Consider the following 18,327-nt stretch of genomic DNA (forward strand, 5'->3'; position numbering starts at 1 on the left):
ATATAAACCCAGGGCTGTCCTGACCGCAGGAAATCATATGGGGAAAGTGGCAATCAGAACAGTAATGGAAATGGAGTGCTCCCCAAACCCTGTACAAGGTTCCGATGCACTCGAGCTAGGTTCACACATTAAACAAAAAATAAAATAAATGGTACACTCATGGTCTCCATTACAGATGGATCTTATTTGTATTCGTGCTGGGAAACAGGAGGCCTGGTTGGGAATTCAGCTGTGGATTGATCATTCTGCAAGGTATGTTGAGGGGAGTTAGGAAATGGGGAGGACTTAACACAGAGGGATCAGGATATTCGTCATTATTGTCCTATGTTGTTTATATGAGTGTCTTTATGGATATTGTGATAATGGGGACATTTCAGTCCTTAATAGTCAGGTGTATACGAGATGTAATTGCAATGTTTTTACTTTATGTTATAAACTCAATAACAAGTCTTTATATAAAAAAAATGAGATGCAGTTTGCTAATTATGCAAGCTGCAATCAACTACTAAATGCAATTTGGACATTGATTGTTATTGATTGAAGTTGTTTGTATGAATACACATATAGTTTATTTGAAGTTTGTTTTTATTTTTTTCATAGGAAGGCAATCTATGATTGCCTGCCAATGTGTGATGAGCAAATTAGAATGTTTTAATATACAAATCTATTAATGGGTGATCGCTTTAAAATGTAATAATATGTGGTCACATTTGGATTTGGTTTAAACCAAGACACTGATTGGACAAGCAGCTGTCCGCAACTTATATATATCTTAAAGGAGCAGGAGACTGAAAAGAATGAATAGTTTGAAATAAGATAGAGCAAGTATTCTGAGGTCATCCCCAAGGCAGTGGGTATGAACAGGATAAGCTGCCCATGGTGAGCGGGTATTCCTAGCATCTGAATCTGACTTGGGCACCGACGCTGAAGAATCATTGCTGCAGGTGAAGTCTGTGTCTAGGGTAAATGTTATCCTTGTAGAAAAGCATTTCTGCACAGCTGGAAATCAATGCTCTGTTCCAAGCCTGGCAGTTCAAACCTGTGACCTCTCAGTTGGACCCCATTTTTGTCCTTCATGTCTGCCTTGAGAACCTATTGTCCTTCCTGTCCTCTTTCACCTCCAGAGTCCATCTGCCTGACGTGTCCTGTTGAGTGGAAGTGGTTCCAGAAATCCTGCTACTTCTTCTCATCCACTGCTCGCAACTGGGAATCAGCGAGACAATTCTGTCTGAACCACGGCTCCCACCTAGTGATTGTCAATGATAGGGAGGAGCAGGTGAGTCACTGACATCATTCATTTGTGAAATGGGAGAGAAAAGAAAGGGAGAAAATATCATTGTATGACTCCTTAACTCTTATTATATCACATTTCATGCATCTGAGCAATTATAGAATAGGAATAAATTCCAGGACTCAGCGCCACCAGTTATACGGTCATTTAATTGTGTTGTATTGTCACACATTAAATGGTAAGGTAAAGCCCATGAGTGAATAACATGTTTCGGCTCGCTCTGAGCCTTTTTCAAATCTGGGCTGGTTTAACATCAAATAGAATAAGCAAAAAGTATCAGAGATAGTGTAACAACAGCATCGATGCAATCATAAAATGACAAGGAAATTAAAACATCAAAACATCATGCCATAATAGGCATTATCAAATAACAGATTGATAGATAGACAGAAAAACAAGGGTTGGTTAGGGGGCGGATGCAAGGGTACAAAGAAGCATGGCAAAAAATAATGAACACATTGTAGTGAAAACACAGTCAACAAAATGACATGAAACAATATAGAGACAATACAAAAGGATGAGAGAAGAACAGAAAATTTAGTGATTATTGAGTAAGTAATGCTTGCACATATGATTAATCAACGTAATAACTGCAAGGAAAAACGCCATAATGGCGCTTACCCGAATTTCGATGCACCAATCCGAAAGACTGTATGTCAATGTAGTGGTAACGGGGTTAGATCCCCAAAACTGAATCTGCAATCAGTTAAATGTAATTTCAGGTATCACTATAACAAAAGTGCTCGTCATTCAGCAAAGAGACATTGCAGCCAATGAAACTCTATTACGTGTAAGTGCCATGTGAATAGCATTATGTGCTGTCTCAGTTCAAATTTACATCTCAGTGAATTCATAAATGTTCGTGAGCTGTGGTTTAAGACAGGAGATTGATAAAGAGTAAGTTTTAAGATTGCAGGAAAATACGTGCTACACGCTGCGTGTGTAAATACAAGGTTAACCATCAAAAATGAAACAAAAAGTCCCTTAAAACCTGATCAAGAAACTGGAGCGACTAAGTGTTGCCTTTCCTGCATATCGCATTCGCTGACAGAACATTAAAGGGGCCTAAGCTGCTTGTGGCTTACCTTAATTCAACGGAAAGAAAATCACACGCGTTGGCAAGAATGGGGAAATGGCCCATGTACGCCATTTTATCAACTCTAACAAAGACGTAGTCCATGGCAACGCGTCCAGCATTGCCACGGGGATCTACGTGTCTTGTGGCGTTCGAATACGTCCGCCGTAATGAGTTTCCTCCAGCTTGGAGGTGACGGCCGCCATTTATAAAGGCGGTCCGAATGCACAGAAAATACAGTGTCCTCAGCGCACATTTAACATAATTCAAAACCTTGTGTTGGCTCTGTCAATCATAATTAAATTAAAGGTAAGTACTCTGAATGGGAAAAGGCCCATGTCCACCATTTTATCAACTCTAACAAAGACGTTGTCCATGGCAACACGTCCAGCATTGCCACGGGGATCTATGTGTCTTGTGGTGTTCGAATACGTCCGCCGTAAGGAGTTTCCTCCATCTTGGAGGTGACGGCCGCCATTTATAAAGGCGGTCCGAATGCACGGAAAATACAGTGTCATCAACGCACATTTAACATAATTCAAAACCTTGTGTTTACTCTGTCAATCATAATTAAATTAAAAGTAAGTGCTGTGCATAATGCAAACAGGATAAACAGATTAATTGCGTGAAATCATTCAAGTGTGCATAAATGCAAGCGGAACAACCAGAAATGATTGCATGAAGTCATTCAAGTATGCATAAGGACACAGTAAGGGTGTCAGCTTGTTAACCGAAAAATAAGCTTCAGAAAAAAGTGGAATTCTCTATCAGATAAATTAGATACTGATGCAGACCGAAACACAAAAAATGATGAAAAAATAATGAGAAAATGAAAAAATGGTAGCTATGTATCAGTTGTCCAACAAAAAAGAGAGCATTTCATTGTCACTTTTGAGGCCTGTGGCTGTAGAATTGAAAAAACATATTGTTCTGGCCTCAGCTTTTCTCAATGCGTTCAACCTATCGCCACCCCTTTTGTTCAAAATGACCTGCTGTAAACCAATAAATCGGATCTCTGATTTATTGTGTAGTTGGTGCACAGTTTGCCAATGTGCCGCTAGTGGTATGGATGGGTCCTGGCTGCCAATCTTAGACAAATGTTCACGTATCCGAATTCTTAAAGCTCGTTTCGTGCTGCCAATATATATTTTGCTGCAGACGCAGATGATGCAGTACACAACAAATTTTGTTTTGCAATTAATACCCTGTTTAATAGTCCATTGTTTTCCATTGATGTCTTGAAACTCCGTAGTAGGGGAATGTGCATATTTGCATTGTGGACATGTGCCACATTTTCTGAAACCCAGGTCCTTGATATCAAGCCATGTGTCTTGATTGACTTTATTGATATCTGGTAGCAGGGAAGGGCTAAGGATGGATTTGAGTGTGCTTGCTCTTTTGTAAATCATACGTGGATGTTCGCCCACAAAGTTACAAATGTGATCGTCCTTTTTCAGGAGGTGCCAATGTTTCTTAAGTACTTTTTGAATTTTACGGTAATCAGAACAAAACCGAGTAATGAAGCTTATTACCATGTCCAACTCTGAGGTACTCTTGGGTTGGTATCCTAAGGTATCTTGTTGTTTCATTGATTTCGATTTCTTATATGCCCTTGTTATGGATTTGTTCGAGTAACCCCTATTTCTGAAGCGTTGTTGTAAAAGCGTACACTCATCTTCAAATTTGTCTTCACATTGGCAATTGCGTCGCGCTCTGGTGTATTCACCTGATGATATGTTGAAAATGGTTGAGTTTGAATGACAGCTACTGGCATGCAGTGTTGAGTTAACTTCGGTTGGTTTTCTGAAGGTCCATGTCTGTAGCTTATCACCATCGGAATGTATTGTTAAATCTAAAAATTTGATTAACTGTCGATCAGAAGACCCTGTGAATTGTATATCAAAACCATTCAGGTTGAGGTCTATCACAAAATTCTGAAAATCATCTATGCTTCCGTCAATGATACAAAACATATCATCTATATATCGTGTCCACATCTTGATCTTGGTCCTGTAGAAAAGTTCCTGGTAAACTGCTTTGTCTTCCAGCATGCCCATGAAGAGGTTTGCTAGTGCTGGAGCATACTTCACGCCCATTGCCACCCCTTTAGTTTGTTGGTATAGTTGATTATCAAAGGTAAAAATATTGAGGCCCAAAGTAAGCTGTAACATTTCTTTGATCATTTGTAAATGGTTATAAAAAAGAAGTTGATTTGTGTCTGAATGTGTAGTCAACTGTTGTCATAGCCCATTTATGTTGAATGGAGGTACATAGTGCCTTCACGTCGAGGGTGGCCAATAAAAAGGTCTTATACCAAGTGAAATTCTGTAATTTCTGTATGAGACTTGTTGAGTCCCGTAGATATGAATACAAGAGACTGGCCCTTGGCTTAAGGATGGAGTCAAGATATTCTGCAATATTTTCAGTCACCCAACCAATGCCACTCATGATTGGGTGACCCTCTGGTATCGTATCATAGTGCTTGTGGATCTTGGGCAAGAAATACATTGTTGGAGTTACAGGTTGCTTGATTAGAAGAAAGGCACGTTCTTCATCAGTAATCAAGCCTTTTCTGTGCCACATCATAATATAGGTTTCAACTTGTTGCACTGCTGTGGATTTACAGTCATCAGCCCTTCGAATGTAGCAGCCGGGGGTTGCCAGGTTTAGAGACGCCATTGCCAGATAATCCTCCCGATTCATTACAACAATGTTTCCCCCCTTGTCTGCCTCCTTGATCACTATTCGGGTATCTGATTTCAATGCTTGAAGAGCTGTTTTTTCTCCTGATGTCAAATTGTTGATTGTTCTCCTGTGTTTAGTACTAACTTGGTTCAATTTGTAGAAATCACGTGAAACTGCTTTATAGAATGTATAAATAACATTATCAGGTGCCAATTGTGGCACAAATTTGGATTTCACTTTGAGTTCTTTAGTTGTCATTGTATCTGAGTGAATTTTCAGATCATCCAACAAATGAAGCATTTGGTACTGGTCATCCTCAACCAGTGACCGTATTAAGAAGGTGTCCTCAATGTCTTGAATTGACATGTCACTGATTAATATATTTAGTTCCTTTGGTTGAAAATCCCCTGGAGCTTTGGTTGCGAAAAATTTCTTTAATTTAAGTTTCCTGATAAATTTGAACAAATCTATGTGAATGTCCACTTGACTGAAGCTACATGACGGTGCAAAAGACAAACCCTTGTTCAAAAGAGATCTTTCATTGTGAGATATATCCCTGTGAGACAGGTTCAGAACTAAGTCTTGTTTTATTTGGTATTGCTCATTTCCTTGGAACTGGCTCTTGTGTGTCGCTTGTTTTTCTGTAAGGCATCTGCGTTGTCCTTGTTTCCTACCCCCCCTCCTTGTTCTCCTCCTTGGACTGGAGTCGAAGCATTGTTGTCTGTAGGCAGGTGAAAACGGACTGTTTTCTGAGTAAAGTTACGATTGCCCTTCTTATATTGTTTGATCTGATTCATATAGCCACCTGGTTCCTGTGACTTTGAACTTGAGCTTTCTTGATTATCAGTTTCAGAGTCCGCATCCGAACTGGCTGATGAGGTATTGGGAGTTGAGTTTCTGGACGATGATCTGAAACTTGAATCATATTTGGTTGGAATGTATATACACGATCTTCCTTGTAGTCACGTTCGTCTTTATAACATTTCCTTAGTTTCCTAATTTTGACCTCATCCTGATAAATTTGTAAGATTTCATACATCTTGTCAAAATTCTTTGTTTTAGTCGCTTCATTGGACTTCATGTCCGCGATTTCTTTTTTAGTGGTTTCAATTCCATCCAATGCTCTTTGGTGTTCTCTAGTCGCATGCTCTATCAATAAGTCCATCATTTTCATTGAACTATTGCTCAAATTGGCTTCCCAGCCTTCAGCTAAGTCTTTATCCAAGTCATTGTTGAAATTAGGAAAAATAAGGATCCTAAGGCCTCTTGGTACTCTATCATTTACTACATAGTTTTCGAGAGAGACTTTCTCCCAATACTTAATTATTTCTTTCTTGGAAACTCTTTCTAGTTTGATACATTTTGATCGTAGATCTTCACGTTTATTAGCAAGATTCGAAAAAGCATGTGTCATATCTCCTCGGGGGGTAAACAAATTCTTGGTTTCTTCCTCTCGGTTTTTCAAGTAGGCTGCCATTTGTTGGAAATATGTTGGTGAATTACGGTAGCGGGTCAGCCCAATGGCAACTACAATGACGAAAGTGAAAAATCTGTCTTTGAGGAAAGCTGCTCTGTAGGGCGACACCTTATAATCCCAAAGCTGAAAAGTAGAGAAACTGCTACTGATGTGAAGTTGTATCTGTGAGTACATGGATGTCGCAGGTCTCTGGAACCAGACTGTAGTAAAGCCTAACCGTCACCACAAGAAATGTAGAATAGGAAAGAATTCCAGGACTCAGCGCCACCATTTATACGGTCATTTAATTGTGTTGTATTGTCACACATTAAATGGTAAGGTAAAGCCCATAAGTGATAACATGTTTCGGCTCGCTCTGAGCCTTTTTCAAATCTGGGCTGGTTTAAAATCAAATAGAATAAGCAAAAAGTATCAGAGATTGTGTAACAACAGCATCGATGCAATCATAAAATGACAAGGAAATCAAAACATCATGCCATAATAGGCATTATCAAATAACAAGATTGATAGATAGACAGAAAAACAAGGGTTTGTTAGGGGGCGGATGCAAGGGTTCAAAGAAGCATGGCAAACAATAATGAACACATTGTAGCGAAAACACAGTCAACAAAATGACATGAAACAATATAGAGACAATACAAAAGGATGAGAGAAGAACAGAAAATGTAGTGATTATTGAGTAAGTAATGCTTGCACATATGATTAATCAACGTAATAACTTCAAGGAAAAACGCTATAATGGCGCTTACCCGAATTTCGATGCACCAATCCGAAAGACTGTATTTCAATGTAGTGGTAACGGGGTTAGATCCCCAAAACTGAATCTGCAATCAGTTAAACGTAATTTCAGGTATCACTATAACAAAAGTGCTCATCATTCAGCAAAGAGACATTGCAGCCAATGAAACTCTATTACGTGTAAGTGCCATGTGAATAGCATTATGTGCTGTCTCAGTTCAAAGGTACATCTCAGTGGATTCATAAATGTTCGTGAGCTGTGGTTTGAGACAGGAGATTGATAAAGAATAAGTTTTAAGATTGCCGGAAAATACGTGCTACACGCTGAGCGTGTAAATACAAGGTTAACCATCAAAAATGAAACAAAAAGTCCCTTAAAACCTGATCAAGAAACTGGAGCGACTAAGTGTTGCCTTTCCTGCATATCGCATTCGCTGACAGAACATTAAAGGGGCCTAAGTTGCTTGTGGCTTACCTTAATTCAACGGAAAGAAAATCACACGCGTTGGCAAGAATGGGGAAATGGGCCATGTACGCCATTTTATCAACTCTAACAAAGACGTTGTCCATGGCAAAGCGTCCAGCGTTGCCACCGGGATCTACATGTCTTGTGGCGTTCGAATACGTCCGCCGTAATGAGTTTCCTCCAGCTTGGAGGTGACGGCCGCCATTTATAAAGGCGGTCCGAATGTACGGAAAATACAGTGTCATCAACGCACATTTAACATAAGTCAAAACCTTGTGTTTACTCTGTTAATCATAATTAAATTAAAAGTAAGTGCTGTGCATAATGCAAACAGGATAAACAGATTAATTGTGTGAAATCATTCAAGTGTGCATAAATGCAAGCGGAACAAGCAGAAATGATTGCATGAAGTCATTCAAGTATGCATAAGGACACAGTAAGGGTGTCAGCTTGTTAACCGAAAAATAAGCTTCAGAAAAAAGTGGAATTCTCTATCAGATAAATTAGATACTGATGCAGACCGAAACACAAAAAATGATGAAAAAATAATGAGAAAATGAAAAAATGGTAGCTATGTATCAGTTGTCCAACAAAAAAGAGAGCATTTCATTGTCACTGTTGAGACCTGTGGCTGTAGAATTGAAAAACATATTGTTCTGGCCTCAGCTTTTCTCAATGCGTTCAACCTATCGCCACCCCTTTTGTTCAAAATGACCTGCTGTAAACCAATAAATCGGATCTCTGATTTATTGTGTAGTTGGTGCACAGTTTGCCAATGTGCCGCTAGTGGTATGGATGGGTCCTGGCTGCCAATCTTAGACAAATGTTCACGTATCCGAATTCTTAAAGCTCGTTTCGTGCTGCCAATATATATTTTGCTGCAGACGCAGATGATGCAGTACACAACAAATTTTGTTTTGCAATGAATACCCTGTTTAATAGTCCATTGTTTTCCATTGATGTCTTGAAACTCCGTAGTAGGGGCATGTGTATATTTGCATTGTGGACATGTGCCACATTTTCTGAAACCCAGGTCCTTGATATCAAGCCACGTGCCTTGATTGACTTTACTGATATCTGGTAGCAGGGAAGGGCTAAGGATGGATTTGAGTGCGCTTGCTCTTTTGTAAATCATACGTGGATGTTCGCCCACAAAGTTACAAATGTGATCGTCCATTTTCAGGAGGTGCCAATGTTTCTTAAGTACTTTTTGGATTCTACGGTGATCAGAACAAAACCGAGTAATGAAGCTTATTACCATGTCCAACTCTGAGGTACTCTTGGGTTGGTATCCTAAGGTATCTTGTTGTTTCATTGATTTCGATTTCTTATATGCCCTTGTTATGGATTTGTTCGAGTAGCCCCTATTTCTGAAGCGTTGTTGTAAAAGCGTACACTCATCTTCAAATTTGTCTTCACATTGGCAATTGTGTCGCACTCTGGTGTATTCACCTGATGGTATGTTGTGTTTGAATGACAGCTACTGGCATGCAGTGTTGAGTTAACTTCGGTTGGTTTTCTGAAGGTCCATGTCTGTAGTTTATCACCATCGGAATGTATTGTTAAATCTAAAAAGTTGTTTAACTGTCGATCAGAAGACCCTATGAATTGTGTATCAAAACCATTCAGGTTGAGGTCTATCACAAAATTCTGAAAATCATCTATGCTTCTGTCAATGATACAAAAAATATCATCTATATATCGTGTCCACATCTTGATCATGGTCCTGTAGAAAAGTTCTCGGTAAACTGCTTTGTCTTCTAGCATGCCCATGAAGAGGTTTGCTAGTGCTGGAGCATACTTCACGGCCATTGCCACCCCTTTAGTTTGTTGGTATAGTTGATTATCAAAGGTAAAAATATTGAGGTCCAAAGTAAGCTGTAACATTTCTTTGATCATTTGTAAATGGTTATAAAAAGAAGCTGATTTGTGTCTGAATGTGTAGTCAACTGTTGTCATAGCCCATTTATGTTGAATGGAGGTACATAGTGCCTTCACGTCGAGGGTGGCCAATAAAAAGGTCTTATGCCAAGTGAAATTCTGTCATTTCTGTATGAGACTTGTTGAGTCCCGTAGATATGTATACAAGAGACTGGCCCTTGGCTTAAGGGTGGAGTCAAGATATTCTGCAATATTTTCAGTCACCCAACCAATACCACTCATGATTGGGCGACCCTCTGGTATTGTATCATAGTGCTTGTGGATCTTGGGCAAGAAATACATCGTTGGAGTTACAGGTTGCTTGATGAGAAGAAAGGCACGTTCTTCATCAGTAATCAAGCCTTTTCTGTGCCACATCATAATATAGGTTTCAACTTGTTGCACTGCTGTGGATTTACAGTCATCAGCCCTTCGAATGTAGCAGCCGGGGGTTGCCAGGTGTAGAGACGCCATTGCCAGATAATCCTCCCGATTCATTACAACAATGTTTCCCCTCTTGTCTGCCTCCTTGATCACTATTCGGGTATCTGATTTCAATGCTTGAAGAGCCGTTTTTTCTCCTGATGTCAAATTGATAATTGTTCTCTTGTGTTTAGTACTAACTTGGTTCAATTTGTAGAAATCATGTGAAACTGCTTTATAGAATGTATCAATAACATTATCAGGTGCCAATTGTGGCACGAATTTGGATTTCACTTTGAGTTCTTTAGTTGTCATTGTATCTGAGTGAATTTTCAGATCATCCAACAAATGAAGCATTTGGTACTGGTCATCCTCAACCAGTGACCGTATTAAGAAGGTGTCCTCAATGTCTTGAATTGACATGTCACTGATTGGTATATTTAGTTCCTTTGGTTGAAAATCCCCTGGAGCTTTGGTTAGGAAAAATTTCTTTAATTTAAGTTTCCTGATAAATTTGAACAAATCTATGTGAATGTCCACTTGACTGAAGCTACATGACGGTGCAAAAGACAAACCCTTGTTCAAAAGAGATCTTTCATCGTGAGATATATCCCTGTGAGACAGGTTCAGAACTAAGTCTTCTTTTATTTGGTATTGCTCATTTCCTTGGCAAAAAATAATGAACACATTGTAGCGAAAACACAGTCAACAAAATGACATGAAACAATATAGAGACAATACAAAAGGATGAGAGAAGAACAGAAAATTTAGTGATTATTGCGTAAGTAATGCTTGCACATATGATTAATCAACGTAATAACTTCAAGGCAAAACGCCATAATGGCGCTTACCCGAATTTCGATGCACCAATCCGAAAGACTGTATGTCAATGTAGTGGTAACGGGGTTAGATCCCCAAAACTGAATCTGCAATCAGTTAAACGTAATTTCAGGTATCACTATAACAAAAGTGCTCGTCATTCAGCAAAGAGACATTGCAGCCAATGAAACTCTATTACGTGTAAGTGCCATGTGAATAGCATTATGTGCTGTCTCAGTTCAAAGTTACATCTCAGGGGATTCATAAATGTTCGTGAGCTGTGGTTTAAGACAGGAGATTGATAAAGAATAAGTTTTAAGATTGCCGGAAAATACGTGCTACACGCTGCGTGTGTAAATACAAGGTTAACCATCAAAAATGAAACAAAAAGTCCCTTAAAACCTGATCAAGAAACTGGAGCGACTAAGTGTTGCCTTTCCTGCATATCGCATTCGCTGACAGAACATGAAAGGGGCCTAAGCTGCTTGTGGCTTACCTTAATTCAACGGAAAGAAAATCATCACTCGTTGGCAAGAATGGGGAAATGGCCCATGTACGCCATTTTATCAACTGTAACAAAGACGTTGTCCATGGCAACTCGTCCAGCATTGCCACAGGGATCTACGTGTCTTGCGGCGTTCGAATACGTCCGCCGTAATGAGTTTCCTCCAGCTTGGAGGTGACGGCCGCCATTTATAAAGGCGGTCCGAATGCACGGAAAATACAGTGTCATCAACGCACATTTAACATAATTCAAAACCTTGTGTTTACTCTGTCAATCATAATTAAAAGTAAGTGCTGTGCATAATGCAAACAGGATAAACAGATTAATTGCGTGAAATCATTCAAGTGTGCATAAATGCAAGCGGAACAAGCAGAAATGATTGCATGAAGTCATTCAAGTATGCATAAGGACACAGTAAGGGTGTCAGCTTGTTACCGAAAAATAAGCTTCAGAAAAAAGTGGAATTCTCTATCAGATAAATTAGATACTGATGCAGACCGAAACACAAAAAATGATGAAAAAATTATGAAAAAATGAAAAAATGGTAGCTATGTATCAGTTGTCCAACATTACAAAAAAGAGACCATTTCATTGTCACTGTTGAGGCCTGTGGCTGTAGAATTGAAAAAACATATTGTTCTGGCCTTAGCTTTTCTCAATGCGTTCAACCTATCGCCACCCCTTTTGTTCAAAATGGCCTGCTGTAAACCAATAAATCGGATCTCTGATTTATTGTGTAGTTGGTGCACAGTTTGCCAATGTGCCGCTAGTGGTATGGATGGGTCCTGGCTGCAAATCTTAGACAAATGTTCACGTATCCGAATTTTTAAAGCTCGTTTCGTGCTGCAGATATATATTTTGCTGCAGACGCAGATGATGCAGTACACAACAAATTTTGTTTTGCAATTAATACCCTGCTTAATAGTCCATTGTTTTCCATTGATGTCTTGAAACTCCGTAGTAGGGGAATGTGCATATTTGCATTGTGGACATGTGCCACATTTTCTGAAACCCAGGTCCTTGATATCAAGCCACGTGCCTTGATTGACTTTATTGATATCTGGTAGCAGGGAAGGGCTAAGGATAGATTTGAGTGTGCTTGCTCTTTTGTAAATCATACGTGGATGTTCGCCCACAAAGTTACAAATGTGATCATCCATTTTCAGGAGGTGCCAATGTTTCTTAAGTACTTTTTGAATTTTACGGTGATCAGAACAAAACCGAGTAACGAAGCTTATTACCATGTCCAACTCTGAGGTACTCTTGGGTTGGTATCCTAAGGTATCTTGTTGTTTCATTGATTTCGATTTCTTATATGCCCTTGTTATGGATTTGTTCGAGTAACCCCTATTTCTGAAGCGTTGTTGTAAAAGCGTACACTCATCTTCAAATTTGTCTTCACATTGGCAATTGCGTCGCGCTCTGGTGTATTCACCTGATGATATGTTGAAAATGGTTGAGTTTGAATGACAGCTACTGGCATGCAGTGTTGAGTTAACTTCGGTTGGTTTTCTGAAGGTCCATGTCTGTAGTTTATCACCATCGGAATGTACTGTTAAATCTAAAAAGTTGATTAACTGTCGATCAGAAGACCCTGTGAATTGTATATCAAAACCATTCACGTTGAGGTCTATCACAAAATTCTGAAAATCATCTATGCTTCCGTCAATGATACAAAAAATATCATCTATATATCGTGTCCGCATCTTGATCTTGGTCCTGTAGAAAAGTTCCTGGTAAACTGCTTTGTCTTCTAGCATGTCCATGAAGAGATTTGCTAGTGCTGGAGCATACTTCACGCCCATTGCCACCCCTTTAGTTTGTTGGTATAGTTGATTATCAAAGGTAAAAATATTGAGGTCCAAAGTAAGCTGTAACATTTCTTTGATCATTTGTAAATGGTTATAAAAAGAAGCTGATTCGTGTCTGAATGTGTAGTCATAGCCCATTTATGTTGAATGGGGGTATATAGTGCCTTCACGTCGAGGGTTGCCAATAAAAAGGTCTTATGCCAAGTGAAATTCTGTAATTTCTGTATGAGACTTGTTGAGTCCCGTAGATATGAATAAAAGAGACTGGCCCTTGGTTTAAGGATGGAGTCAAGATATTCTGCAATATTTTCAGTCACCCAACCAATACCACTCATGATTGGGTGACCCTTTGGTATCGTATCATAGTGCTTGTGGATCTTGGGCAAGAAATACATCGTTGGAGTTACAGGTTGCTTGATTAGAAAAAAAGGCACGTCCTTCATCAGTAATCAAGCCTTTTCTGTGCCACATCATAATATAGGTTTCAACTTGTTGCACTGCTGTGGATTTACAGTCATCAACCCTTCGAATGTAGCAGCCGGGGGTTGCCAGGTTTAGAGACGCCATTGCCAGATAATCCTCCCGATTCATTACAACAATGTTTCCCCCCTTGTCTGCCTCCTTGATCACTATTCGGGTATCTGATTTCAATGCTTTAAGAGCCGTTTTTTCTCCTGATATCAAATTGTTGATTGTTCTCTTGTGTTTAGTACTAACGTGGTTCAATTTGTAGAAATCACGTGAAACTGCTTTATAGAATGTATCAATAACATTATCAGGTGCCAACTGTGGCACGAATTTGGATTTCACTTTGAGTTATTTAGTTGTCATTGTATCTGAGTGAATTTTCAGATCATCCAACAAATGAAGCATTTGGTAGTGGTCATCCTCAACCAGTGACCGTATTAAGAATGTGTCCTCAATGTCTTGAATTGACATGTCACTGATTGGTATATTTAGTTCCTTTGGTTGAAAATCCCCTGGAGCTTTGGTTGCGAAAAATTTCTTTAATTTAAGTTTCCTGATAAATTTGAACAAATCTATGTGAATGTCCACTTGACTGAAGCTACATGACGATGCAAAAGACAAACACTTGTTCAAAAGAGATCTTTCATTGTGAGATATATCCCTGTGAGACAGGTTCAGAACTAAGTCTTGTTTTATTTGGTATTGCTCATTTCCTTGGAACTGGCTCTTGTGTGTCGCTTGTTTTTCTGTAAGGCATCTGCGCTGTCCTTGTTTCCTACCCCCCCTCCTTCCTCTCCTCCTTGGACTGGAGTCGAAGCGTTGTTGTCTGTAGGCAGTTGAAAACAGACTGTTTTCTGAGTAAAGTTACAATTGCCCTTCTTATATCGTTTGATCTGATTCATATAGCCACCTGGTTCCTGTGACTTTGAACTTGAGCTTTCTTGATTATCAGTTTCAGAGTCCGCATCCGAACTGGCTGATGAGGTATTGGGAGTTGAGTTTCTGGAAGATGATCTGAAACTTGAATCATATTTGGTTTGGAATGTATATACACGATTTTCCTTGTAGTCACGTTCGTCTTTATAACATTTCCTTAGTTTCCTAATTTTGACCTCATCCTGATAAATTTGTAAGATTTCATACATCTTGTCAAAATTCTTTGTTTTAGTCGCTTCATTGGACTTCATGTCCGCGATTTCTTTTGTAGTGGTTTCAATTCCATCCAATGCTCTTTGGTGTTCTCTAGTCGCATGCTCTATCAATAAGTCCATCATTTTCATTGAACCATTGCTCAAATTGGCTTCCCAGCCTTCAGCTAAGTCTTTATCCAAGTCATTGTTGAAATTAGGAAAAATAAGGATCCTAAGGCCTCTTGGTACTCTATCATTTGCTACATAGTTTTCGAGAGAGACTTTCTCCCAATACTTATCTATTTCTTTCTTGGAAAGTCTTTCTAGTTTGATACATTTTGATCGTAGATCTTCACGTTTGTTAGCAAGATTCGAAAAAGCATGTGTCATATCTCCTCGAGGGGTAAACAAATTCTTGGTTTCTTCCTCTCGGTTTTTCAAGTAGGCTGCCATTTGTAGGAAGTATGTTGGTGAATTACGGTAGCCCAATGGCAACTACAATGACGAAAGTGAAAAATCTGTCTTTGAGGAAAGCTGCTCTGTAGGGCGACACCTTATAATCCCGAAGCTGAAAAGCAGAGAAACTGCTACTGATGTGAAGTTGTATTTGTGAGTACATGGATGTCGCAGGTCTCTGGAACCAGACTGTAGTAAAGCCTAACCGTCACCACAAGAAATGTAGAATAGCAAAAAATTCCACGACTCAGCGCCACCAGTTATACAGTCATTTAATTGTGTTGTATTGTCACACATTAAATGGTAAGGTAAAGCCCATATGTGATAACATGTTTCGGCTCGCTCTGAGCCTTTTTCAAATCTGGGCTGGTTTAACATCAAATAGAATAAGCAAAAAGTATCAGAGATTGTGTAACAACAGCATCGATGCAATCATAAAATGACAAGGAAATTAAAACATCAACACATCATGCCATAATAGGCATTATCAAATAACAAGATTGATAGATAGACAGAAAAACAAGGGTTGGTTAGGGGGCGGATGCAAGGGTACAAAGTAGCATGGCAAAATATAATGAACACATTGTAGCGAAAACACAGTCAACAAAATGACATGAAACAATATAGAGACAATAAAAAAGGACGAGAGAAGAACAGAAAATGTAGTGATTATTGAGTAAGTAATGCTTGCACATATGATTAATCAACGTAATAACTTCAAGGAAAAACGCCATAATGGCGCTTACCCGAATATCGATGCACGAATCCGAAAGACTGTATGTCAATGTAGTGGTAACGGGGTTAGATCCCCAAAACAGAATCTGCAATCAGTTAAACGTAATTTCAGGTATCACTATAACAAAAGTGCTCGTCATTCAGCAAAGAGACATTGCAGCCAATTAATCTCTATTACGTGTAAGTGGCATGTGAATAGCATTATGTGCTGTCTCAGTTCAAAGTTACATCTCAGTGGATTCATAAATGTTCGTGAGCTGTGGTTTAAGACAGGAGATTGATAAAGAATACGTTTTAAGATTGTCGGTAAATACGTGCAACACGCTGCGTGTGTAAATACAAGGTTAACCATCAAAAATGAAACAAAAAGTCCCTTAAAACCTGATCAAGAAACTGGAGCGACTAAGTGTTGGCTTTCCTGCATATCGCATTCGCTGACAGAACATTAAAGGGGCCTAAGCTGCTTGTGGCTTACCTTAATTCAACGGAAAGAAAATCACACGCGTTGGCAAGAATGGGGAAATGGCCCATGTACGCCATTTTATCAACTCTAACAAAGACGTTGTCCATGGCAACGCATCCAGCGTTGCCACGGGGATCTACGTGTCTTGTGGCGTTCGAATATGTCCGCCGTAATGAGTTTCCTCCAGCTTGGAAGTGTCGGCCGCCATTTAAAAAGGCGGTCCGAATGCACGGAAAATACAGTGTCATCAACGCACATTTAACCTAATTCAAAACCTTGTGTTTACTCTGTCAATCATAATTAAATTAAAAGAAAGTGCTGTGCATTATGCAAACAGGATAAACAGATTAATTGCGTGAAATCATCAAGTGTGCATAAATGCAAGCGGAACAAGCAGAAATGATTGCATGAAGTCATTCAAGTATGCATGAGGACACAGTAAGGGTGTCAGCTTGTTAATCGAAAAATAAGCTTCAGAAAAAAGTGGAATTCTCGATCAGATAAATTGGATACAAAAAAGAGACCATTTCATTGTCACTGTTGAGGCCTGTGGCTGTAGAATTGAAAAAACATATTGTTTTGGCCTCAGCTTTTCTCAATGCGTTCAACCTATCGCCACCCCTTTTGTTTAAAATGACCTGCTGTAAACCAATAAATCGGATCTCTGATTTATTGTGTAGCCTCTCTCCAAATGCTATCGTTCATCACTCACCTCCTCATTCACCTCCACCTCTCTCCAAATGCTATCGTTCATCACTCACCTCCTCACTCACCTCCACCTCTCTCCAAATGCTATCGTTCATCGCTCACACTCATCACTCACCTCCACCCACTAATTGAAATCTACACTTCACACCGTCAGAACCTCCCCCAGGGCCACGAAGCACCCATCTCCTCCTTGGCGCACCCCCAGCTACCTATTTTTAAGTGATAGCATGGAATGTTAGTAAGTTGGATTCCCTGTGGTTAAGAAGTGTTCTCTCAAACATTATGTCACCATAAATGGAACACAAAAACAATCAACTAAAGCAAGAGGTTCTGAAATGCTGGACTCCTTCTCCAAGTGTGGCACATATGATTCAATTGTATAGAAACATATTAGGCTGACAAAGCAAGTGAAGGGGTGCCGCCGCATAAGATATTGTGACAGCATCAACATAAAGCGAGATGCCCCAAAATAATGTACTGCTTTATTCATTAACATTTCTCACTAGTTGTTTGCTTCCAAGGGAAGCAACACACAACACATGTCACAATGTTGCCACATGTGAACCATGCATGGAAAGCTAAAGAAAACCGGTGCTAGTTGCATACCAGGAACATTTTGAAAATAACACTAGTCTATGGGCCTCATTACGACCCAGGCGGTAAGGGGTTAACGGCGCCGTAAAAGGTGGTGGCGCCATTAACACCTTACCGCCTAATTACGAGGTCCCTTTTGCGGGTCCCGACCTTAACGTCTGGTTTTACCAGCCGTTAAGGAAGGAACCCGCAAAGGGACTTTCGATGTAATTACGGTAGTGCAATAGGAAAGGAAGAATGCCTCTGAGGAGGTGTAGCTGAAAGCGGGCCTTTTTGGCAAGGTCCTTGATATGAGGAGAGAGGAGAGGGGCCGTTGAAGATGACACCAAGGGTTTTTCTGTCACAGGAGGGTACTCACCAGAGGAGGGTGGCCAGAGTGTAGAAGGGAAGGAGGGAGCTGGAGAGCAAATGAGAAGGATCACAGTTTTACTGGTATTAAGGCAGCGATCGTTAGCAGAGCGCCATGCATGAATAGCAGACAGACAGTCAGGAATGAAAGAGGAAGAGGAGGAGGGAGAGGAGGGAAGCTTGAAGGAGAGCCGTGTGTCGTCCACATAATACTG

General features: G+C 39.8%; 1 protein-coding gene across 3 annotated transcripts in view; it reads left to right on the forward strand.

Moving 5' to 3' along the window:
* Positions 1-18,327, forward strand: part of LOC138447708 (CD209 antigen-like protein B) — a 361,732-nt gene that overhangs the window by 285,526 nt on the left and 57,879 nt on the right. For 2 of the 3 annotated variants that reach the window (XM_069604002.1, XM_069604003.1), the window contains exon 10: positions 1,125-1,276. The exons of the other annotated variant lie outside the window; for it this stretch is intronic. In XM_069604002.1, coding sequence (XP_069460103.1) covers positions 1,125-1,276 — 152 coding nt within the window. The remainder of the gene's footprint in view (positions 1-1,124; positions 1,277-18,327) is intronic. 3 annotated transcript variants of the gene reach the window in all.

The sequence above is a fragment of the Ambystoma mexicanum genome, chromosome 3q (assembly GCF_040938575.1).
Source record: "Ambystoma mexicanum isolate Mex_15411 chromosome 3q, UKY_AmexF1_1, whole genome shotgun sequence".
NCBI lineage: Eukaryota > Metazoa > Chordata > Amphibia > Caudata > Ambystomatidae > Ambystoma > Ambystoma mexicanum.